A 25,320-nucleotide genomic window follows, 5' to 3' on the forward strand; every position below is an offset into this window, starting at 1 on the left:
TTACGTAACTATACGGTAACTGATTAACATAATTTTTCGTTCAATAATAACGAAAAAAAAAAAGTCTGTTTCTATTATAGGACCACTTAAAACGACCACCTTTTCATGTTAAAGATTTTTTTTAAACACATCGTATGATACATGGCTTAGTAAGAGGTAGCTAAAACATATTGATCTTATATCTATATTTCATGGGATTCATATGAATTTAATATTCATTTGGTAATTTCAATATCTTGACAATTATACGTCTAGCCTTGTGCCCAGATATTACCATGATATTTTCCGCTCTATTAAATTACTATTCTGTATAGGCCTATTGCTGATCGGTACCCTTTCAATTTTTATCATTGGAGGCACAAATATGATAAAAAAAATAATTTTAATTATTGTTATAATAATTATGTAACATCAGTCTCGCGCCTATTTTTCCTGTGAAATTCGAGGACAACAACAATTTATTTTTTGTTATGTCTCATGAATTAATGTCCTCTCCTTTTAAACATTTATTTTAGTTTCGAAATTAATTATTTATTATTAAAAATTAATAGAATTTATTAAAAATCTTTCAACTTCATGCGTCTCCATTTCTTAACATTTCACACCCACACCCCAAAGTTAGACATCAGAGACACGCCCATCTTTATTTTTACATAAAAATCAGGAAAAAGTGACAATAAAATGCCAGCTTAATGGGTTTGTTTACCTTTGATATTTATATCAAGTTATTTATTTATTTTCCGATACTACTATTGGTAAAATCATGATAAAATTTAAATATTTGTACACTGTAAATAAGACAAATAAAAATAAACAATATAACACCAAGTAATTTCTTATAAGTAATTTATTTTATTAGAGAAATGTTGACAAAAATGGAAAAAAAAATATTTAATAATTAATCTTTTACAATAAACATTTATAAATAAAATATAATAAAATATTTTTTTTTGTTTCAATCAAATTTTATTGAAAACAAATTTAATTTTAAAACATGTAATAAATCTTGTACAATAATACATTCATCCAAAAAATAAAAACATTAATTTTCTTTCAATAATACATAATATTTAGTTATGTAATTGTTTATTTATTACTGACTTTTGTGGAAAAAGAGAACAGAGGTAATAATTTAACAGTACTCAATTATTATAGAAATTAAATTAAGTTTTGAAGATGAAAACCACAATTATATAGTATAAACTTTATATATCTTTTTCTTGTGCAAATCTTCAAATACTATAAAAATAGACATTTTTATTATCAATTTCAGATACAATTGTCATACATTTCTTCACTCCACTGAGAGATGACATTAGAGTTAACTTCTAAATTCACAATAGAGGTAGTTTAAAATGTAACACGTACAAGAGGTTACCCATATAGGTCAAAGTTCAGGGTGGGCTAGTTACCATGGTGGGCTTGTATTCAAGTCTGTACTGTAGCGTTTAAATTTTCTAAGCCTATTTGGTCTTCTTATTTGGATTAACATTACAGGGCCATACCTATTCAAGACAGCAAAATGGTGTAATTTATTCATTTTCTGAGCTATATTGATTGCGTATTCAGCATTACGCAATGTTATTTTAATAGTAAACTGTCGTGTAACGCTTCTGCCTGTATTTTTAGCGGCTTCATCTCCTCTTCGATTATGTCTGTTATTTTTTTTCGCATTGCCACCTAAAATAGTAAAACACAAATGATAAATGCATAAAAGGTAACAATAATAGTGCAGCACTTCCTAATATGGGCCATAAATGATTTGTTATATATTATATACATTTTTTTTATACTTGATACTATTATTATATATTGTTTTTTTCAAAAACAATATAGCAACATTACAACTTGTGGCCAATGACCAGATTGCATGTCACCTTTTAATACAGGCTCTTAAAGATATAAAAAAAACACCAATATATAAAATACATAAAAAGATGAAAAATGAAATTTACTTACTGGATTTAAATTATGTTTTTTCATTCCTTCTAGAATTTCTTTCAAATCTATTGGCTCACCAAAAACTATTGTGATCTTTTTCCCGATTTGTGGTATATATGGTGCTCTGTTTGGTAATATGTTCTCCATTCCCTGATGCCAAAATGGAAGCACTATTGGTGCTTTATTGCACTCCATTATAGCCCTACCAACTCCTGTAAAAGAAATGTTCATTAGTATTTGTAGTATGACCCACGTTAGCCTGGAGTAATCATTTCAGTGATAGGTTTGGCGAAAGCTGATAGCTAAGGCTAGAGCTATATTTGTAGGGCTGATATGTTGCAACAAATTTAATAAAGACTTACCCCATTTAAACCTTATGAACTCTCTTGTCATGTTAACTTTTCCTGAAAAAAAAAATTAGAAAAAAACAACTAGAGGTATGAACGCCAGGCTGGTGAACTGGAAGTCGTGGGTTCAAGTCCCACACGAGAATTACTTAAAGTATAGTAGCATATCATTACCATATTTGGGCATATGACTACCATATTTAGGCACATCACACTTTTTTTGTCATACTAGTTTGATAGTGTAGACAGACCTTTATAGTGAGAATAGTGTTAGCATGGATATCCTGTAAGGAAGCCAAGCCTGTAGCCAAGGATTATGTGTAGTGGAAAAGAAATCTCCCAGCCCATAAGTAAAATAATTTACATAAAAAGAAAACGTCTACTAATGCAATCAGCTAATATGTCTATTCTATCACTAGTATTACCTTCGGCAAAGAAATGAAGCCACTCGCCACAGTTGAGCCTTTCAATTCCGAAATCAAGGGCCTTCTGGTACACCCCATCACCTGAGTAAAAATAAATGTGTACTCATGAAGTAGGGGTAGATATGAGAGGTAGGGGTAGATATGAGAGGTAGGGGTAGATATGAGAGGTAGGGGTAGATATGAGAGGTAGGGGTAGATATGAGAGGTAGGGGTAGATATGAGAGGTAGGGGTTGATATGAGAGGTAGGGGTGGATCTGAGAGATAGGGGTAGATATGAGAGGTAGGGGTAGATATGAGACGTAGGGTAGATATGAGAGGTAGGGGTGGATATGAGAGGTAGGGTAGATATGAGAGGTAGGGGTGGATATGAGAGGTAGGGGTGGATATGAGAGGTAGGGGTAGATATGAGAGGTAGGGGTAGATATGAGAGGTAGGGGTAGATATGAGAGGTAGGGGTAGATATGAGAGGTAGGGGTAGATATGAGAGGTAGAGGTAGATATGAGACGTAGAGGTAGATATGAGAGGTAGGGGTGGATATGAGAGGTAGGGGTGGATATGAGAGGTAGGGGTGGATATGAGAGGTGGGGTGGATATGAGAGGTAGGGGTGGATATGAGAGGTAGGGGTGGATATGAGAGGTAGGGGTAGATATGAGAGGTAGGGGTAGATATGAGAGGTAGGGGTAGATATGAGAGGTAGATGAAAGGGTTAGGTGGTAACTCAGTAGGGGCGGGTAGTGTAGTGAAGACAAGTTGTCTTGTGTTATGGAAATGTATGTATGATGAATGGTAATTAGTAAGTAGGTATTAGGATACTTATTACACCACAAAACTAAATTATAATTACTTACCTCTTATTGTAGGAAGGCCTTTACCCATGTGGAAGAAATATGTGTGCCTAGTTGTCTCAAAGCACAATTCATTAGCTGGAAGCCCCCTTTAAACAAAACAAATAATATCATGTAAATCACTTATTTTTATATAGATTATATGACCCCTGGCCCTAAAGTTATCATTGACTATTTTCAAAACAAATTTGGTTGGTATTTATTAAATTATAGTAGTACATAAATGACTATCGCAAAATGAAAGTTAGTATTTTTTTTTCACATACCATCTCGTCTTCTTTCGGTTCCTCAAATCTTTATAATCCATACAACCTAAAAAAAACCAATAACAAACATCATTAGATATTAAATATACGTGTTATGCGCGATTTGAACGATTTGCGCAATTTGAAATTGCGCAAAAAATTCCTTGCGCAATTTGAAATTGCGCAAAGAATTCTTGCGCAATTTGAAATTGCGCAAGGATTTTCTTGCGCAATATTAAATTGCGCAATCAACTTGCGCAATTTCAAATTGCGCAAGAAAATCCTTGCGCAATTTCAAATTGCGCTGCACAATTTGTAAAATTGTCAAATTGCGCAACAGAATTCTACCAGAATGCGTGCTAACGTCGACGATTGGTTAACAATAATAATTTATTTGAAACTAAACATGAAACATATTAAATGCGAAGATAACATGTGTATAATACACAACATAAATGGCATACACAATTAAATAATATTATCACTCATTGTAACTTGAAATACATCAAAATAAATGTAAAAATAACAAAAAATAATGTAGAATACACAACATAGTCTACCGCCACCAACGTTTAGACTTGCTATCAAAACATAGCCAGTACTAGTGCCTGGCTAGAGTAATACCCGCCCGCCGGAGAACACCACCGCTTTGTTTTCCTTTGTCGGGTCTTCGTTGGTATGCTAACAATAACAACATTTTCACTATTAAAATAAGGAAATGCGATATTATCTTTAATTTTTAATCATTCTTAGAAATTACTATGAAAATATGGGTGTGCATGATTTCACAATCTGTCGAAAAACCTTGCACAATTTGGAGATTACTTGCGCAATTTATTACGTTTCTTGCGCAATTTGAAACAGATGTTTCAATTTAAATTGCGCAAGGAATTCTTTGCGCAATTTTAAATTGCGCAAATCGTTCAAATTGCGCATAACATACACACTCTACTCAGAAAAAAACTTTGGTGGAACCAATGTTGATTTTTATATTAAATTAATTAAATTTGAAACATTATTTTTTTCTTTTTTAATGCTCGCCCATCACAAGATGTATTTCTTCATCATGACTTCTTGCAGAATTTGTAAATAAATGAAATGAAAGCGATATATTTACCCCATAGAAGAGGATCATCTAGGCATGAGGTGTGATTGGAAACTGTAATCAGCGGAATGTCATGTGCCCGATGTTTGATCGCTTTATTGAGAGCAGACAGATTTACAGTTTTTAATGTGTTCAACCAATCTGAAATTTTAAAAAAAATTTTTTAATTAAAAGTTTAGTATAAATTCATATATTATTTTATGTATTTAGGCCTAGCCCTATTAGGTAAACATTTAATTATTAACATTTAAAAACAATGCATATGATATTAGGCCTAGGCCTAAGTGAAGGCAGTGTAATATATACCTAAATAAGGCAAATAAATATTTTAGGCTAGGCCTAGGCTACGTACTTAACCAGACTTTGCAAAGGGTAGCAACTCCAAAATGAGTCGCCGCCGTGCCGAACTTCCAAACAAATCCAGGTTTGGCTGGATATCTCCACTGGCCTGGCTTCAAAGGCATTATATCCCTACTTTTAAGCAATTGGCTAGCTATTACTAATGCCAGACACACTCCCTAGTATCATAATATTTTAAATAATGTTTAATTCTTTACAAAAAAGAAGATTCCAATAGGCCTAGGCCTACACTCATAAAATAGTCTGTAGGCCTAGCCTAGTGCAATTCACCGGCCCCTGATGAAATATAATTTGTGTTTAGCGACCTCTCTTGGTTGGGGTGGTGGTGGTGCTCACGTGTACAAATTAAAAAGGTTCTTTACCGTAATTTTAAAAAATCCCACTCTCTGATATGATGGAATTATATTTGTGTTTGCCGCCCTCTTTGGCGAACGTATGAATAAAAAAGAAAGTCGATCTCTCCTGTGTGTGTGGAACGTCACGTCATCATCATTTACGGTGGCCCACAACTATCACGCACACTATAACACAGAATCACACAATTAAAGAAGGAATTACACAATTAAAGAAGGAATCACACAATTAAAGAAGAAATCGCATATAAACAAAAGAAAGCATGAAAATATAAAACGAAATGCACAAATAAAGAAGAAATGCACAAATAAAGAAGAAACGCACAATTAAAGAAGAGCTAAGCACAATTAAAGAAGTCCGCAACAAATTCGAAAGCTCCTCGCACAATTAAAGAAGTCCGCAACAAATTCGAAAGTACCTCGCACAATTAAAGAAGTCCGCAACAAATTCGAAAGCTCCTCGCACAATTAAAGAAGTCCGCAACAAATTCGAAAGTGCCTCACACACAATTAAAGTACAGTAGTCCGTATGGAACGCCATTGCTGCCTCCGGCAGCAAACTTTAATTCTATTCGGCTCTTTTACCATTACGTTTGGCTCTTTTACCATTCGGCGCATTTCTATTCGGCGCATTTACCATTACGTTCGGCTCTTTCAGCATTCGGCGCATTTCTATTTGGCCCATTTACCATTACGTTCGGCTCTTTCAGCATTCGGATCTTTTTTATTCGGCCCATTTACCATTACGTTCGGCTCTTTTTAATTCGGCCCTTTTTTATTCGGCTCTTTCTGCATTATGTTCGGCTCTTTTTGATTTGGCCCTTTTTTATACGGCGCAATTAAATTCTAACCTTTTACATGGGGTCAAATGGAAGAAAATCAACGGCTGGAAATGAGTCTATGAAAAGTTTACAAAACATATAGATGCAGCATGTAAAGTGTTTGGTTGGTTGAATTAAATGAATTTGAAGGCTATTTCAATTTATTGACATGATTAATGTGTTAGCTAGAGAACTTGCAATTGTCCCACCTTATTGACCATTTTGAGAGAGAAAAGGTTTGATTTATGGCCTAGGCTAGCTAGGCCTAGCCTGTGTCAGCCTAACATTTAATAATAATAATTTACCCTTTCTCTCTCAAAATTTGTTAAAAGATGAATTAATTTTAGGTTATTCAACACATCTTTAATCGGTTGGCTACTCATGGTTGGCGCCATGATGATGAAATGTTTGTAAACTTTTCATAGACTCATTTTCAGTCGTTGATTTTCTTCCATTTGACCCCATGTCAAAGGTTAGATTTTAATTGCGCCATATAAAAAAATGCCGATTTAAAAAGAGCCCAATGTAATGCAGAAAGAGCCGAATAAAAAAGGGCCGAATCAAAAAGAGCCGAACGTAATGTTAAATGGGCCGAATAAAAAAGAGCCGAATGCTGAAAGAGCCGAACGTAATGGTAAATGGGCCAAAAAGAAATGCGCCGAATGCTGAAAGAGCCGAAGGTAATGGTAAAAAGGCCGAATAGAAATGCGCCGAATGGTAAAAGAGCCGAAGTAATGGTAAAAGAGCCGAATATAATTAAAGTTTGCTGCCGGAGGCAGCAATGGCGTTCCATACGGACTACTGTACTTTAATTGTGCGAGGTACTTTCGAATTTGTTGCGAACTTCTTTAATTGTGCGAGGAGCTTTCGAATTTGTTGCGAACTTCTTTAATTGTGCGAGGTACTTTCAAATTTTTTGCGGACTTCTTTAATTGTGCTTAGCTCTTCTTTATTTGTGCATTTCGTTTTATATTTTCATGCTTTCTTTTGTTTATATGCGATTCCTTCTTTAATTGTGTGATTTCTTCTTTAATTGTGTGATTCCTTCTTTAATTGTGTGAATATGATTTATATAGTGTGCGTGTCTAGCGTAATTTTGACAAACGACCAATGAACAGCGTAGCTTTTTCGGACCATTATCAACATGAAAACAAACAACTACATTGGTACTTGTTTTATTATAATATCACTCAGATTAAATCTATTCCTAAATTAATTTGAAAATGTATACTTTTATTAATTAAAATACTAGATTAATTAAAATTGTAGATTCCAATTAAATTACTTTATCTCATTGTATAAAATCATACTTTATTTTGAAAAAAACAACAAGAATGTAACAAACATCTCGGGTCACAGACAGCTTGTTTGGAGAACCAAGTATATGCAGGGAAAAACAAGATAAATACAAAACACTTAAAATACAGATTGATAAGTTTAAGCTTGACAATTTCTTTCTATTTCATACTTACATTAGGAACTAAAAATGATATATAAAATGACAAAATGTTCAGTCGTCGTTCCTTCCGTACGTACGTGTACGTATCATCAAAGATTGTATAGCGCCGCTATATAAGATCTTTGGTATCATCTGCTTTTGTCGTCGTCAAGAGAGATGCGCCGATGATTAGAAAGCGCAAACGCGCACATCGCGCGCGCGAATTAATCCCAGGGACCTGCTGGTGATCAGGGGAATACCCTTATGTAATGGGGAATTCCCTTATATTTGAACAAGTGTTAACTAATTATGATTATCAAAAAAAAAAAAAAAAATTTTTATCAAAGTTTTGATTTCGTGGTTGTGAAGTGTAACTTTAGAGTCTTATTTCCAAAGACAAGTGAATTTTTAAAAGGGTCGCAATGTCTAACATTATGATTAAAATACAGTAAATCTTTCTCCTGTTTCCAATAAATTGGAAACTTTATTTAAATTTATTGTATAGCGCCATCTAACGACTGAAATGTATCTTCATTAAAAACCTTAAATGTTTGCGCGCGAAAGTTAGTATAGGCCTACTAGATGTGGGCCTACTGCAGCTAAAGAAAAAAGAAACAGTGCATTTTCATCTTATGAAACAAATATGTTATTATTGGATTAATTTATTGCAAAATATATAAGTTAAATAGTAATTCTGAGAGTCGCATTTGTAGGCCTACTATTAGTATTAAAACAATAGGCATACTTCGACACATTGCATATTTAAGGTTATTGTCAAACAAATATTCTTTTCAAAAAAAAAAATGGTACTTTCAGGTATAATACTATTAGTAAATATACTATATTTAACGATGCAGTTTTAAACCTTAATTAATATATAATTCAAAACATAAATTAGGCCTATTAGGTTTAATAAATATCTTAAAAAGTGCAGTATTTGTACAATAAAAACAAATAAAATGTATGTAATATTAACGGCATGAAAATATGATAACAATTTCATTATTTTCTTTTAAAAAGCAAAAAACAACTAATTTGTTTTAATATGGTTTAACTTTATTTTTTTTTCAAAGTAACATTAGTGCAGTTACTGCTATTTGAACTGCTACTTAAGCTTAGGATTCAGTGTATAAAACATTTTTAGCATAAGTATAATAAATAGTTGGTTAATTCGCTCATATAAAAGACAGAAGCGGTTGGGGTGGTTTGTTTACACAGCAGGTGTATAAACTGTGTGACGTCAATATCAGACCGATTCGCTTCCTTTAACAACAATGTGTTCGGTTGGAACTACTTCAAGTTCTTCTTCTAATTAATTTTAATCTCTCTATGTTTTTTGAATTAGAATTTGATAATATAAATTTACATTCTTTATATTTTATCAAACTATACCAACAATAAATGCATAAGACGTTTTAAAAAGATTGTGTTCATGATACCGTTGCGGAATGATATTCAAGTTTGTTTATAATTGTGAAACATCCAGTTGTGGCCTGTACACAAAGCCTGGAGCTGCTGATAACAAGCGATTGTACTGAAATTCACCCGAAAATACTCTTTCAATCTCATCTCTTTGAGTAGAAATATAAGGTAAGTAATATTATAACGATATTCCGAATTTAACTGTTTTTCACGCTGTCCGGTGCACACGATTGATGATTTTTATTTTTGTGTAGTTGTTGTTATTTGTGGCCCGCAATGGCTTTCGCAGAGCCCCGAATAAATAATTTGCATAGGAAATAAATGCGGACCTTGCTATTGTGGATGCACGTACGTACATCACATGCATGCATGGTCGCACGATTGTAAAGATATGTCACTTTGGATCTTCGATGTTAATCAGTCCAAGTACTTGGCTGGGGAGTAGATATAAATGATCTGCTTTCCTGTAAAAAAAATATCGCACGTTGATTTATAATAAAGGAACCACTAATTACAGTAAATGATTCGTCCTGAAGTTATCAAACACACCGGCGTGCACCGTGCTCATGTCCGCCACTGTTGTACATGTGGGCCGGGATTACTCAATTAATAACACGATGGCCTAGGCCTAGACTTTGTGAAGGATTCTCTCTTTTATCAGTTGATCTTGCTTAAATCATGTATATGACAGGTAGAATTATTTTACAGTAATTTTATTTAATGCAAATACAGAACCATCAGTTCTGAAATAAATGTTTAATATATAACTACAAAGAGGCCACCGTGAGTTGCTGTGTGATATAGAAATTGTAGAGGCAACCAACCAACCAGTTTTTACATTACATTTTACATTATTGTTTAATTTATTTGATTATTATTGTTTAATATTTTGTTCAGCGCATTCCTTTTTATTTGTTTATGATTCATTTGCCAGGATTAGCGGGTAGCAAGGAATGATGGTGATAACAAAATAAACAATCTCATCTTTCAGATTTTATTTCACATTCTGCCAATGGATCATTCCCTGATCAGAGAATTTAATATTTTAATATTAATAATGCCTTCATATTCAATTTTTACATAATTAATATTTTAAGTAGTAAAACCAATATGGCAGTTTTATTGCCTGTGTATTATAGTGCACATATTTTATGCATTAGCAAATAATATTATTTTTAATAGCATTTTAAATTATTAATTTAAAATTGTACAGTATTGCCACTGGTTGCTGCCATGCACACATTCCCATGATGTGTTTTAGTTAAAAGTTTAATTGCATATTTTCATTTCTATTTATATCTTTGTATTTGAATTTGTTGATAATAATTATCAAACCTAAAATTATGATAGACAGACTATAGAAGTATTTATAAATGTCATGTTTACATTTTCTCAGACCCAAAGAAAAGTCATTTGTACCAAATTAAGAATTGTTTTTAAAATATTATCGTCCCACAATTGATATTGTTATTTATACATTAGTTTGTTTTGGGTATTTGTATAACATTGCTATCTATAAATATTATTATAAATATTATTAGTTAGAAATTCATAAATATATAATAACAGAACTAGCATTTTTTTACAAATCCGTAATTCAAAGTTAGCGTAATTTTTATGCCAGTCCCATTATAGTACAGTAGATTCGACTTGGGCAAAGTCAACTGTAGTGCAGTAATGGTTTTTAAAAATAAATTATATTATAAAAATATTGATAATGTTAACAATTCGCCAGTATTTTACCAGGTAATACTGTACGACTTGAATGATATTGCTTACAGTAGTTTTCCAATATTTTGAACTGATTAGTTGCTTGAGAATATTGCAGTGTATAGACCACCTAGCTTGTACAGTATGTTATGATGAGTAATTGAATTAAAGGATACACATATATTGATTGCATTTCTCTGCTTTGCTCTCTGCATACACAAATTGTCATAATTTATCGATAATCAACTACAGTCAACTCTCCCGAAACCGGAAACTTTCTCAACACCTACTGTACATTGCAGTTACAGTAGTATTCTATTAAAACAGTCCAGTTAAATAGTATTGTACTGTATTAAATCGGTCTTTAGTATGTGTATAAAACTATAGTAAGTATATGTATGTTACATAGAACAGTACTCTACACAGTAAGCATTTCTGTTTACTAAAAAATGTCATTTTAACAGAAATATATAAATATACTGTAATTGGTACCATAGAGCCATGTATTCTCCAATTTAAAAATCTTGTTTTCTAAAATAGGTTTTTTTTTTACTTGACCCAAATAGAAAGGGAACATGTCATGTAAACAATATGTATGGCATTTTCATTTGTATTTCAAATTACTACGTGTGGATGAGACCATACTGCTAAGGTGTGTACAATTGAATTTAGCGCAGATAAAATGAAATTAACGCATGAAATTGATCCGCAGTAGAAAATTGAAAGCAACATAAGAGTATTTGTTTACCTAAGGTTTGTTGTGTGAGTCGACGGTGTTTACCCAGTGAGATGGACTGCTGAGTTTCTCATTGATATGCCCAGCTTCCACAACAAAGGCATGACTACACAGCTGTCATCCTATTTGTGAAGGGCCTAGCAATAAATATCGCATCTTAGATCATTCATTTATTAAGTAATATGAACTTACAATAGACAACTGTGCATCTATTTTGCGCTTATTAGAAATAAGTGTAATATCACATTAGATCATATTGTAATACACTAAGCAAGGCAAAACTGTGAAGGGCCTAGCATTCATATCATTAATATATTAGATTTAAAATATAATATGAAATTGCTTAACATACTGTACAGTATATTCACAAGTAGTAGACCACCATGAATCTATTAAAAAATTATAGACCATTCATTTAATTTGTTAAATGGTTTTAATATTGCCTACACAGTAGGTTCACCAAAGGGTCACACACTACCCTTCAAAGTGTTAAGCCCCAGATTAAGTTACATCTTGCACATGACTTTTAATTTTCACATAATCAGCAATGTCATTCTCTTCAAACATTTTATCAAATATGATCACATTACTTAATGTTGTGCATTTTTCCGTTAATGATGCTGTTTATGTGCGTTTTGCCCAGTTTGCTAATTTTAAATGGTTCATTTTTGAGCCATTAAAATTCAAAGTACTCCTTTGAGAGAAAGTTTTTTTAAGGTTGATTTTGTTTTGCCTGGATGTGTTTATTTCCATGAAGTAAATAGCAAGTTCGCCTAGTGGGCCTTGGGTGGAAATTGGATTGGGGTTTGTGAACGATACGCCTCGAAGGACTGTAACGGCAAAACGAGATCCTGTTGTTGTTTTGCACATCCAGTTCAATCAGAACGGGATGTTTAACGAAATTGTATATTCAAATTGCACAGCAAAGAAAACGGTTAAGATTTATAATGTTTTAGTAATTAAAGATGATTTGACTGTTGGCTTCTGTATTGTATTATTGTTGCCAAAAAAAGATTTCAAGTTGTGGGTATATGATGCAACTATAAACATCTTTCCATATACTGTAGTACTGGCATTAGTAAAGCAAGCTGTATAGTATCTGCAGCATTGTAAAAGCCTACTGTAGCATTTATAAATTAGTTTTTTATCATGACTAGTTGCAGGGAGGAGGTACATTGGGTCCTTGCCATGTTGAAATTAGACGGGATGGAAGACCTTAAAATAAGCGTTAAGCTTGGTTCTTACTAGTTTGCAACGTATAATCCATCACTTGTGATTGGTCAAATTACTTGCATTGTACTTGCGTTCTTGCATTGCATCCCCAGCGGCCATGAGGTTGGATGGAGGCCTATGTCAAAATCTTGCGCCAATTTAGTTTTTATTTACAGTAATATTTAAACAGTACTGTAGGTCATCTTGCGTACTGTACTTTATATTTCTGGGTCTATAGCACTGTATGTTATCTACGGACTATAGTTTTTAGTTTTATATAGCAAATGCACTGTACTAAAAGTTTGTTATATTTTTTGTAAAGTGTGTCAGCCGCGGCATTTGGTAACACAATCAGGAGGCAGGGACAGAATTAAAATGGCTATACTTTTTGCGTTGTTTATGTTTGCTACTAAACTGTTATCATTGAATCCTCTAGCTATCAGCAATTTACAGTCTTTGTTTATTTGCTTGGCTAGAAATCAATAAAGCGACACTGTGTTGTTTGTTGGCCCCTGTAAACATCTGCTTCACCCATCATCATCACCATGGTAACATAAATTGTTTGCTACTCAAAGTGAGAACATTATTGAGAATGAGACTTAATTAGATCAGCGATGTGATGGACTGCTGTTGTTTAACTCTTGTTTAGATAACTATGCATCAAAATAATATAATAGTAAACCAGTATAAATTTAATTTACGTTTCAAGACATGTCAATAAACTACTGTAATATACTAATCAAAACCAGAGGAAAATGTTTTCACTAATATAAAATGCTGTATTGTTAAAGTTGTCTGGGCTGGACTTAAAAGTAGCCGACAACGGAAACTCCGTTGATAATCATGTTTATTGTTTTCTACAACCTAGAGGGAGCCTGTCAAACTAATGTAGATATTGATAAGTATTACATACATACAGTATTAATTCAATTCATCTTTTATTGGTCTAATTCATGTAAAAATAAAAATCAGAAAATCTTAGTTACAGTAATACATTGCAGTTTAAAATTGTAATGGTACTTTAACAATAGAAAAGTAAAAATTGTCCATGTATTTTAAACTGCAATCATGTGCAGTAGTACTGTAAGTATTAACGAAAATATATCTATTGAAATTTCTTATGTTTTACAATGGTTTAGATGCAGCTATGTTTAATAGCTTTCACATTGTTTATTTTTGTACTAGCCTATTATTTATTGGTGTTTATATTATAGATGTTTACCTTATTCCCTGTTTTAATAACTACTACCCTTGGGCTTTGTTTATACAGTGTTTACTGGTTAAATCCTGAATACAAATTTCATGTGCAAAATATTGCTGTTTATATTATTAGAATGAGGAGGAATGTTTGGGTTACTAGATACCAGTTTATTTAGGTTTATTTACACTATTTTATTTTTAGAAAATGTACAAGACAATATCACAATATTTTTTACGGTAGAAGCCCTACTACCTGAAACTTGTTGACATGTTTTTAAATGTCTGCACACACTAGTCTGTTTTACAATGTACACGTACATACAGTGGCGGATCCAGGATTTTAAATAGTGGGGGCCAAGGGCCTGAAAATGGTGAAATGAAGGGCTGAGCTGATGTCCTATCTTTTGCATTACTTGGATCTGCCCCTGCATTAAGCAGTACCGAATCATGTCGGAGTTTTTATTTGGCGGCCTAAAATTATCGGAAACCCCTGGTACAGTAAAACAATAATTATGGATATATCAAGACCTACACATTACGCAAAAAAAAAACCTTTTCCAAATTCCATGTGTCTAAACACAATTCAATTCTGTCAAGTCAGAAAGTCATTCTGCACACATTCATATCATAGAATTACATGCGCAGAACGTCTGTTTAACAGAACCAGGTGTCCTAGATTTTAAGGCGACCAACTTGGCTACCAAGTCGCATTTTAAATGAAGCTCTCAAACAAAGTAAATTTCCCATTATAAAACATGTCTTGTTTGTTGTTGAGTCTAGAGATTAGAAGTGGAAGTACTACTTTGTTTACTGATCAATGTCACCTCACCAGGGACCTAGTATCTACTATCCACTGCTTCTCATCCATCAATCAACTCTCATCAATACACCAGACACTACATTACTCTCCAGTAAACAAGCCCCTGAGATTTCTGTTTTGTTGTGAAGAATACCTGGTCAACTATAAAACAGTTTACTTTTGAAACTTGTAAACAACTTTTTATAGTTTTCTTTAAATAGAAATCTTGATTTGCATCAAGGGACTGATTATACAGAAGATATTGTCTAATCTAAACATAAGCCATTGGCTTTAAACTTGAACGTTTTTAACTGATGATATTCTAATTTACGGTTGTGATTCACATTGTGGTGGGTCAATGGGGTAGGGCTTGAGACACGTGTCCAGGGCTTGATATACACTTGTGTCCAGGGGTTGATACGCATGTCCAGGGCTTTAGACGCGTGTCCAAGGCTCGATATTTGAATTTTTAGTTACTAGATCACCGAGCAAGTTTATTCAGAGTTTGGCTAGCCTGTTGCCTGTTTAACAAGCCATTCATTCATTGGCTAATTTTCATTTCTTTACTGAAGGTACCGTAGTATACCTCTTCCTGTGGTAGGACTGCTAACCATATAGATTCGTTACTAATTACCAAGGTCAAGTCTACTATACAGCTGTACACCCAGGCTTATGGGATGATATTTAACATTGACTGTATGATTATGCTTCCCATCTGAAAAGTACTGTATTTTAGGTCCAGTGTACACATCTAGCTCATGTGCACTTTAAAGAACCTAGTATATCTTTTGAGATGAGTAGGAGGTTACCCCTGCTACAGTAGTACATACACAGCCACTGATCATAACTGGGCCCTCTGGTAGAACAGTCTTTGACTTGAGGTTACCCAGTATAAAGAAATAATTGCTATTGACTACTTTCCTGGTCTGAACATTTAAAAATACGATAATAATTTATTGTTGGTGTACAGTATTGGTAATTTTTTATAGCAATTATTTGAAATTATTTCTATTTAAATATATTCTTAAATTATGCAGGCATTTAGATAATTTAAATGTCATTGGAACACAAATCATATCAATAATATCATCATAAAAATTACTATAAAATTTGGATATTGAATGTCGACAAAGATATTTATATTACTGCTTTTTATTTAGTCTGCTAATCAACTGACAATCATAATGGCTTGAGTGGGTTGGTTTGATTTCAGTATGACCTGCTTTGACCTCTGTCGTGCAGCAGACGACCTAGCGTTCTGAGCTCCATAACTATAAGTTGTATTGTGTTGGTAACAATGGCGCTAAGATTGCTTGTAAGTCTTATAATTCATATCGTACTTATAGTAATTGTAAAGATTTAAAAAACACAATTGAACTGTAGTACTATACAGTAATACTGTACAGTACATAGTCTAAAGAAATTTACAAAATACTTATAAAGATAGACCCTGTCTGATTGACTATATTAAATTGTAGCTCTATTAAAACTTTTGATAATAAAGATTTTAATAATGATTTTAAGAATAATAATATTCATTCTTATATAGCGCTTATTGCACAATGCTTCAAGCGCGAACACATTATTACCCCAGTATTTTTTTTTTTATATAACGACACATATGGAAACATACTACCATAATACACCTAGTAATCAGTGCAAAGTTGTGTCTTGACCTAACCGGGTACCCATTGGTACACCTGGGTGGAGAGAGGCAAACGTAAGTAAAAGATCTTGCCTAAGGATACAAGCAATTCAGCGAGATTTAGATTCAAACTCATGATCTTGCGATCGGTAATCCAACGTCCAACACACTGCGCCATACGCCCTTACAGTAGTTTCTTATAATTAATGATCATTTCTCTGATTAGAAAAAACTACTCTATGTCTTTATTCATTGTACTGTATAGCCCAAATAAAATAATTATAACGGTTCCAATATAAACCGTTTCATATAAAAATATTAGTAAATTAAATCTTGACACTTTCGTTAATCGATTCCAATTGTACTAGACTTAATGGCCGCAGGTGTGAATGAATGGAATCGTAACGTACACAGTAAGAATAAAGAAATCGTGGAATAATTATGTTTCCTATGTTGACAAAAGCTAAGCTAAACGAAAGATTTTAATGTTTGAATTGACTCATTATTTGAAAGCTATATTAGATTAATGTTTGATTCGGGTGAAAAATATACAGAATTTGATTTGACTATTTCATTACATACTGTAATAAATAAATCACTTTTTGATCTAAATTTGAAGAAAATAAGTTAATGATTGTAACAGTGGCTGCATTTTTATTGCAAAATAAGCAAAAAGCTAAAAAAAAATGTATTATACAGCAAACAACAAATAAAATCTTTGCTCAAACATAATGTATGCATCTTGTACATTCTCAAAAATTTGTCTCTAAATATTAAGAACCTTCTCTGGCCTTCTACTTGCGTGAAAACAAGATTTCCACAAAGCGAGATCAACATTTTTATAAAATCAGTGATAAAAGAACATTATACTTCTGAATATGACCATTGTTATAGAAATGGTACACAGTATTATTTTAGTAGTTATTGAACAATTGCTGTATTTTTCTATATTCTTTTAAACTTTCTTTTCAGTTTATACTTTATAATAGTTTGGGGAAACACTTTAAAAAGAACAATTCTACAGGAAATCATGTACAATCTGGGGATTCCCCTACAGTAGTAATTGAGGAAAAAATACCAGTATCGGATGCAGAAAACAGAGCCCTCTACAGCAGATTAGAAGATCAAGAATGGCCATAAATCTTTTACCAATTAGAGTTTAGATAGTATACCATGTGGTCAGACAATTTTTAATTTAAATCAACCAGGCTTGAAAGATGATAAAGTTGACTAAAAATAATTTATTTAAACTAAATGGAGTCGGGCTAGTACTAAATGGAGCTGGGCCAGTATTAAATAGAGCCGGGCTAATATAGTAATAAATAAAGCCAGGCTAATACTGAAGTTGAACTAGTTCATGGAATAGAGTTGGGCTAGTATTAAATAGAGCCGTGGTAATAAATATAGTACCAAGTTTCTGATTGATTGGATTGATTTTTAAATGTGGGCCATGCTACAGATTTCCAGACTGTAGCTCTGTTTGTTGAGCTTTTGGAGCAATTTCAAATCAAACTTATATTTAAAAGGTTTCAGTTCAGTGATTAAAAATCTGAATTGTTTGCTTTTATTCTAAATCCAAACACATTTGTTGACTTGCTTTCTTTTCTAAAACTAAGCAACAAATAAACTTTTGAAATTCGAAATACTTTGCTTTTTGTCTGAAACTCCACATTTTACAAAGTGTATTTGTTGACTTTCTTTCCCTTTTAAACTTAACAATAAATACCTTTTGTCTGTGATTTAAAAAGTTAACAAACTTTTAAGAAGCTAAAGCATCAAGCTTTTGTCTAACTCTGCATTTTCAAGAGTACATTGTTAAAAGATTGACCAAAAATACACAATAGTATAATATACTGCCTGCAGTAGAGTACATTTATAATAGAGCGGAGTTCAGTTGTAGGTCTCATTGTATTGTTTTGGCTTGACCCCATTCAGAGGTGGTACTAGGCTTGTTGTTTACTTAACCATATGGAAGTGTGTTTCCTGAGCTCGGCATGCATCATTGTAAACATGCAAACAAGCCACAAGTTGCATCTTTGCTTTGTCTATCGAGGAAGTTGTTCGCTTCTGATAACTTGTAAAGTGTAATCGCTAAGATTTCAGACACTTTACAATGTCTTAATTATTGTTTGTATCGTACTTATTAATTTTTATGATATTTGTAGACATTTTTTTAAAAATAGAGATAATAAAGAAAAATGATATTCAATGTATTACATTTACATTTGAAACATTTGTAGCTGTAAATTTCTTGAAGCTAGAAATGACTTTTATCACACTATAATCAAACTGCTTTAATGCACTATCTCAGTGCTCGCAGAATCAAAACAAAATTGGTACTCAAAGTTACCTTTCCCCATTTTTTCCCCCGTCATATTTTTTCTAAAAATGTCTTCACCTTAAACTAGTTTTTTTTTTACTCAAAAGGTCAGAACAGCTTGTGTTACATTTTTCTTCTGGGATTTTATTAGGTTGCCCTTCAGGATAGACCATTTTAAATTTAGTTGCCCAGTGTAAATTTTTAGTTGCCATGGGACCTCGGGATACTGATTCTGTGAGCACTGCCTTCTAATTTCGAGGGTCATTAAAGGGTTAAAGAAAGTTCTTTATTTGGTGATATAATTTCTCCTCTGTATTTTCAGATTGCCATGGGCAAGCTTTTTCTAGAGTTTCAAAAAATAAATATCTATTGGGAAAGAAAGGCTGAAGGAAAATTATTATCATCTTGTATTAAAGTAACACACTAGTAGTCCTATGAGTCAAAACTGTATTTATTGTGGTGAACAATCTATTTTTATTTGTTGTTTAAAATAAATGAAATCTTATTCCTTTTATTCATTGTTTATTACGATTACGATAGTTTCTATTCCTTTGGCAACTTCTGGAAATATAATGGGTTCACTGCATTGCTGAACTGTAATTTGTAGTACTGTAGACACTTTTAGTTCAAAATTCTCGGAATATGCATAACTGTAAAATGTCTTTAACACTAAACAGCCCTCAAAGCTAGGCTGATTATTATTTGACAGTGCAAACTGAAACATCATTGTTTGTAGTTGAATAATATTGCAGAAATCCTCTAGGGTGATAAACAAAACATACAAACATTTCCTGCAAGTTATCTGTATGGTAAAATCATCTGTCCTTCCATTATTCCATTTATTCTAATGAGGATATTTTGTTTTGTGTTTTTCAGATTGGAACCAAAGAGCAAACTTTGTAGCAAAAGAGCAGTCTTCTATGAGTCCCCATGAGCCAACACTCTAGGGATCAGGAGAGGCCAAGGACTACCTCTACTATCTACCGAAGCAAGTCAGAAAATGGAACCTCCAAGGATGTAGTCCATTACCAGGTAAGAAGCAGAAACACAGAGCTATAATGATCGCCACACCAGGTGACAACCATTGGGAGTACCGCTCAGAATTATTGCTCCTTTTGAATCCATCGAGAGTACCCGTAGTATACCCGTAATTTTAACAGCCACTGTGCTTCTTGTATTATTTGCATGATATACGAGTATAGCTATATTTACAACTTGTTTTGTGTTAACACGTTTGTGGTCTAGACACCAGATACAGTATAACACTGAAACATTTCGGACATATCGGAGTTACATCAGAGTTTTATTGCAGTTCACGATAAGATGGTATAAAAGAGTTAACTGAGCTCATAAGCACTTACGCGAATTGTTAACTGCAAATCCGTGGTGTGCACGCATAACTCAAGTGTGTTTGCACATAGCTAATGCCATTTTATCTACTTTCATGTATCTTTCAACTACTTTTCAATCTGATAGATGCATAATAGCTAGGTTCACCTACTGTATATGGTCAGTATTTTAGAATAGTGAGATTGCAAAAGATCCATGTAATTTTGTTGAACAATTCAAAAGCAATGTTTTGTTGCGTGTGTCTACCCCAAAAAGGTCACGTTTGCAGCACAATAACAAACTAATAAAATCATAATGTGTTACGAGAACAAAGTTGATTTAGCCTGGAGAAAGTACTTTTTTTAGTGCTAAACACTGTCAATAAAAGTACACACAATTCCTTTCAAACTGTACAGGATGTATAATGTACTGTAGATCCAGAAAAATGTTAAGTTACCTAAAAAATGCTATAAAATATGATTTAAAAAAAGGCATATGGTTAGTATATACTAACTGTAAAATATTGATTCCAGTCCTTACTAAATTAAAAATTTATCTTTCCATAAATTTATTAATTAATTAATATTTTACGATAAATTGTATGTTAAATGTACAGTATGACATACTGTAGTAAGCAACTTCAACTGATGGCTACCATTGTGCGTTGAACCATGACACTCCAAGTCCCATCACGTATACAATTTGCGACAATCCACAACCTAGGAACAAGATAAGTCATGTTAATTCATTGTGAACATTGCAAGGAAGTTGGGAATTCCTAAACACAGTTTTTAGGCCGAGATGACAACTGACCACACATCAATGGTAGGTCCTTCATTTTCCCAAAACGAATGCATGACTGCAAGTTACCCTGATTGGACCTCATTGGCCTGTCTGAATATTGAAAAAAGATTAAATGTACAAAATTGAAATTTTTGTTTCTGTATAAGGTTTTAATTTAAATCTATTTTAAAAATAAAATGATGTACCTGGCAGAGTTTACTACAGTGACTAACCCAAACATGTCCGTCACATTCAATCAAAAGGTCACGACCTTTCAATCAATCAACATCATGTCTTTTTTATTCACATCATTTTAAAACAGAAATGAGAATTTTTTTGATAACTTATCAATTTTAATTAAGTGATTTGTCAAATGATAGGAAATGATAGATTTTAAGCAGAGATACAGTACTGTATGTTTGATCTGCTGAATGGACAATAAGGATGTATTCTACTTGATAAATAAGTTACATCGAGTGATAGAGAATAAAGGCAAAACTCAACAAGTGACTATAGACCTGTCTGCATGATGTTTAATAAACGTTTATTATAATAGATGCAAAATTTACACTACAGTATATGCTGACTGCGTTTCTGTTCCGAAAAAAATGTTTAAATCATTTGGTCATCAATCACCACCTATTGACTGAATTTTGTGAGAACATCACCTCCCAGTAACTGAAAGTTGTCAGAACAGCATCTCACAGTAACTGAAAGTTGTCAGAACATCACCATCCTTTAACTGAAAGTTGTCAGAACATCACCATCCAGTAACTAAAAGTTGTCAGATCATCACCACCCAGTAATTGAAAGTTGTCAGAACATCACCATCCAGTACAGTAACTGAAAGTTGTCAGAACATCACCATCCGGTAACTGAAAGTTGTCAGAACATCACCATCCAGTAACTGAAAGTTGTCAGAACATCACCACCCGGTAATTGAAAGCTGTCAGAACATCATCATCTGGCAACTGAAAGATGTCAGAACAGCATCTCCCAGTAACTAAAAGTTGTCAGAACATCTCCACCCATTAACTGAAAGATGTCAGAACATCACCATCCAGTAACTGAAAGTTGTCAGAACATCACCATCCAGTAACTGAAAGATGTCAGAGCATCACCATCCAGTAACTGAAAGTTGTCAGAACATCACCATCCAGTAACTGAAAGATGTCAGAACATCACCATCCAGTAACTGAAAGTTGTCAGAACATCACCATCCGGTAACTGAAAGTTGTCAGAACATCACCATCTGGTAACTGAAAGTTGTCAGAACATCATCATCAAATAACTGAAAGTTGTCAAAACATCACCACCTAGCAACTGAAAGTTGTCAGAACATCCTAACTGTTGTGACCACATCCAGGATATACCTCATATCGTGTAGCGTCAGATATTTTACTGTGGTTTTGCATTATAGTCAATTGGTCAGATGCTCTACTCTGACGTAATTGTACTGTGTACTAAGAAAATTGAGAACACTTTTGCACAAAGCTACTTTGCAGTAGTTAAACAATTACCATTGCAATATCAACAGTAAAGCCCTGTTGTGTCTCCAAGCTAAGAAAATAAGTGTTACATTGAAAATTAAGGAAGAACTTTGTTTGCAAAAACAAAACCTAGAGTACACCACACTGTTCATGTTACATGTGCAGTTCTATCTGTAAGATATTGTTGTTTTATTGCCATAATAGAATTATAATAATAATACAATTATATTTTCATTTTATATACTACAAATAATTGTATAATAATATTGTTTGTTATCATTTATTCATTTAACATCATAGCCAAGTCCACTACCTTTTCTACTGCCTCAAATCTCTTGCTCTTTACACACAAAATTAAAGATAATTGTTGCTTTTACAGAATACAATGTTTGTATTCACTGCAAAGAATGTAACTTACACACCCATTGATAGATAATAGAAAGCTTAGGGTGTGACAAGATAGATATACTATTTATATGGGTGAAAGGTAATATACTGTATGTTGGGTGGTAGAAATTTAGGCTGGGTCATCCCTCCATTAATCACCCTGGATTTTTATCACCTTGGATTATTACTTTTTCTGCATCTTGTCCACCTTTATGTATAACTATTCATTATCATTTGTACAGTGCATAATAAAGACGACAGGAAACAAAACCTTTTCTAGACAAAATAATCTATTTCATATGTTAGTCATTGGGGATATTATACAAAATACCAATAAATGAGAAATACAACACCATTAGCATTTAACTCGTATACTTGTTAATTCAGCGGAAAGGTTAAATTAATCTTCTTCGCTGAATTTTATTCCAGGCGCGTAGGTTATAAATTGCGTTACTCGAGGGTAAATTAAGTGATCAAGTACGCTCTGGCCACCTATTTTTTTTTTTCCAGTTATCAAAATTTGTATTTATTCCTGTCGCATACAACTACTATGAAAGTTACTGTTTAATAATTTAGAAACTGTAATATATTATAATTCTGTGTAAATGACTGCGAATTCTCATGCTTAATAATTACAGTGCTTAGAATGATGATGCAATAATACTGATTATGAATACAAAATTAAGATAACCATACTGTAAACAAATTCTGGGCAATTTAGTTGAAAATTGTCAATACATTTTTTACCTACTGTAGTAATTAGTTATGTTATTTGAGCTATACTGCCCTCCTCCTTGTACAGTATACAGGTTTTTTTTCCGTGAATATGGGACATAATAGATATTTTATTTTTAAAATGTACAATTACTTTGGATTTCATACTAAATTAGATGTATATTTAATACCAAAAAACTGAATAAAAAAAGTAATAAAAGATAAATTCATTAAAAAGATTTAGTCTATAAATAACCATTTAATAGTAATTTTCAAAATAAAAATGGCAAACAGATGGTGCGTTTCTTATTAACAAGCTCTGCGGACTACATCTAAGAAGACGTGATCACCGTTTCATCGACCTTCACCGATGAAAATAAAACGCATTGTAAAAAATGAGGAAATTATTGTGAACAATCTTGACAGATAAAGTATTGTAAAATTGTTAATAACATCAATTATGTAAACAGAATTGAAGGTTTAAGTAAACCAGCCATTCACCTTTTGGTTCATACCATTCTTATAGCGGGGATATTTCAAGAGTTCAATAAAGATTTTTTAGCCCCGAGTTCTATAAATAGTCTGGGATTGCATTGACCAACGGTTCACTGTAACCAGTATCTTGGAGGAGTGATTTCTAGCCACATGGGCACATTGTTCTCAACTTGCTCATAATGTTAGTAGTTTTTAACATGTTACGTTAAACATTTTCCACATGCGCACATGTTTCTTACTGTGTAAAATGAATTTCGAACAGCTTTGTACAGTAGTTGCTTGAAAACGAAAGTACAGTATGTACTCAAGATCAAGGGAAAACCCAGAAGCAGGGCTTTTCGTGATGTCGGTTGTTGATTTGTCCATAATTATTTCCCATAATTTTAGGCCCAAAATTATTTTGCAACCAATCCTTAGGTAAACATGATAAGTCTGGTGTCGGAATGAGTGTGAGACCTAATAAAAAGTTTTCTAGTTGTCCAATTGTGAGAAAGTTAGTAAATTAATAGTACAAAGTTTTCCTGTGTAAAGTAATAATGTATTTTCCACACAAGCATGTAAAATAAAATATTGAATCAACGGTAACTGTTTTTATCCAACCTTTGTTTAATAGAAATATTCAACAAAACTCTGCAGCATCGGTTTATTATAGAAAACTTTGCATGACAATGTAGGAACAGTTCATTTATAGTGTATGACTATTCACTATTCCCAATAGAGAGAGTACTCCATATACTACATAGCTTTTGTGTTTTCCTACCACAAAACCCAATGAGCTAACTAAAGCCATGTCTGTACATTTTGAATCACAGGAAATTACAAGCACAAAGAAAGTTCATTTATTAGAATTTCCAGGATAAAAGCTTTATATTCTATATTCAGAAACAATAAGAGTTCTTGTGGCGGCGATGTCTGAGCTTAAGTACGAACTTTTAACTGGTGTTCTAAATTCTATGTGCTTGAATACATTATAACATTGAACTCATTTGGTAACATTTTCTACAAATGTACAAATTTAACGTTAAGGGTAATATATTTAAATATATATATATATAATTCTATAATGAATAAAATGATTACATTTAGTAACATTTTCTACAAATTTTAAAACTTTAAAATTAAGTGTAATATATATTTAAGTGTATAGTTCTATATTCTATATATGAAATGAACACATTTAGTAACATTTTCTACA

At 32.8% G+C, this 25,320-nt stretch overlaps 2 protein-coding genes across 3 annotated transcripts in view; one reads left to right on the top strand and one right to left on the bottom strand.

Annotated features, from left to right (window-relative positions):
- Window positions 1–1,074: 1,074 nt before the first annotated feature.
- LOC144855173 (tafazzin-like) lies at window positions 1,075–5,565 on the bottom strand. Its single transcript, XM_078712991.1, has 8 exons — window positions 5,264–5,565; window positions 4,924–5,052; window positions 3,828–3,873; window positions 3,565–3,650; window positions 2,714–2,794; window positions 2,304–2,345; window positions 1,960–2,153; window positions 1,075–1,680 (listed from the first exon to the last, which is right to left on the bottom strand). The coding sequence occupies exons 1-8, from the start codon at window positions 5,373–5,375 to the stop codon at window positions 1,582–1,584; spliced, it is 789 nt and encodes a 262-aa protein (XP_078569117.1). The 5' UTR covers window positions 5,376–5,565; the 3' UTR covers window positions 1,075–1,581.
- A 3,809-nt stretch (window positions 5,566–9,374) lies between these two features.
- LOC144856320 (forkhead box protein P4-like) overlaps window positions 9,375–25,320 on the top strand; it is a 49,165-nt gene continuing 33,219 nt past the window's right edge. For both annotated transcript variants that reach the window (XM_078714290.1, XM_078714291.1), the window contains exons 1-2: window positions 9,375–9,473; window positions 19,804–19,959. In XM_078714290.1, coding sequence (XP_078570416.1) covers window positions 19,858–19,959 — 102 coding nt within the window. In that variant the 5' untranslated portion in view covers window positions 9,375–9,473; window positions 19,804–19,857. The remainder of the gene's footprint in view (window positions 9,474–19,803; window positions 19,960–25,320) is intronic.

The sequence above is a fragment of the Antedon bifida genome, chromosome 11 (genome assembly GCF_963402885.1).
Source record: "Antedon bifida chromosome 11, ecAntBifi1.1, whole genome shotgun sequence".
In the NCBI taxonomy this organism is placed as follows: domain Eukaryota; kingdom Metazoa; phylum Echinodermata; class Crinoidea; order Comatulida; family Antedonidae; genus Antedon; species Antedon bifida.

What these genes read in the sequence shown, in the direction of transcription:
- LOC144855173 (XM_078712991.1), bottom strand. Translation starts at nt 5,375, where the DNA reads ATGCCTTTGAAGCCAGGCCAGTGGAGATATCCAGCCAAACCTGGATTT. An exon ending in GCTTCATTTCTTTGCCGAAG is followed by an intron (nt 2,346 to 2,713) that starts GTAATACTAGTG and finishes TTTTTTTTTCAG; the next exon opens with GAAAAGTTAACATGACAAGA. An exon ending in GTTCATAAGGTTTAAATGGG is followed by an intron (nt 2,154 to 2,303) that starts GTAAGTCTTTAT and finishes TTTCTTTTACAG; the next exon opens with GAGTTGGTAGGGCTATAATG.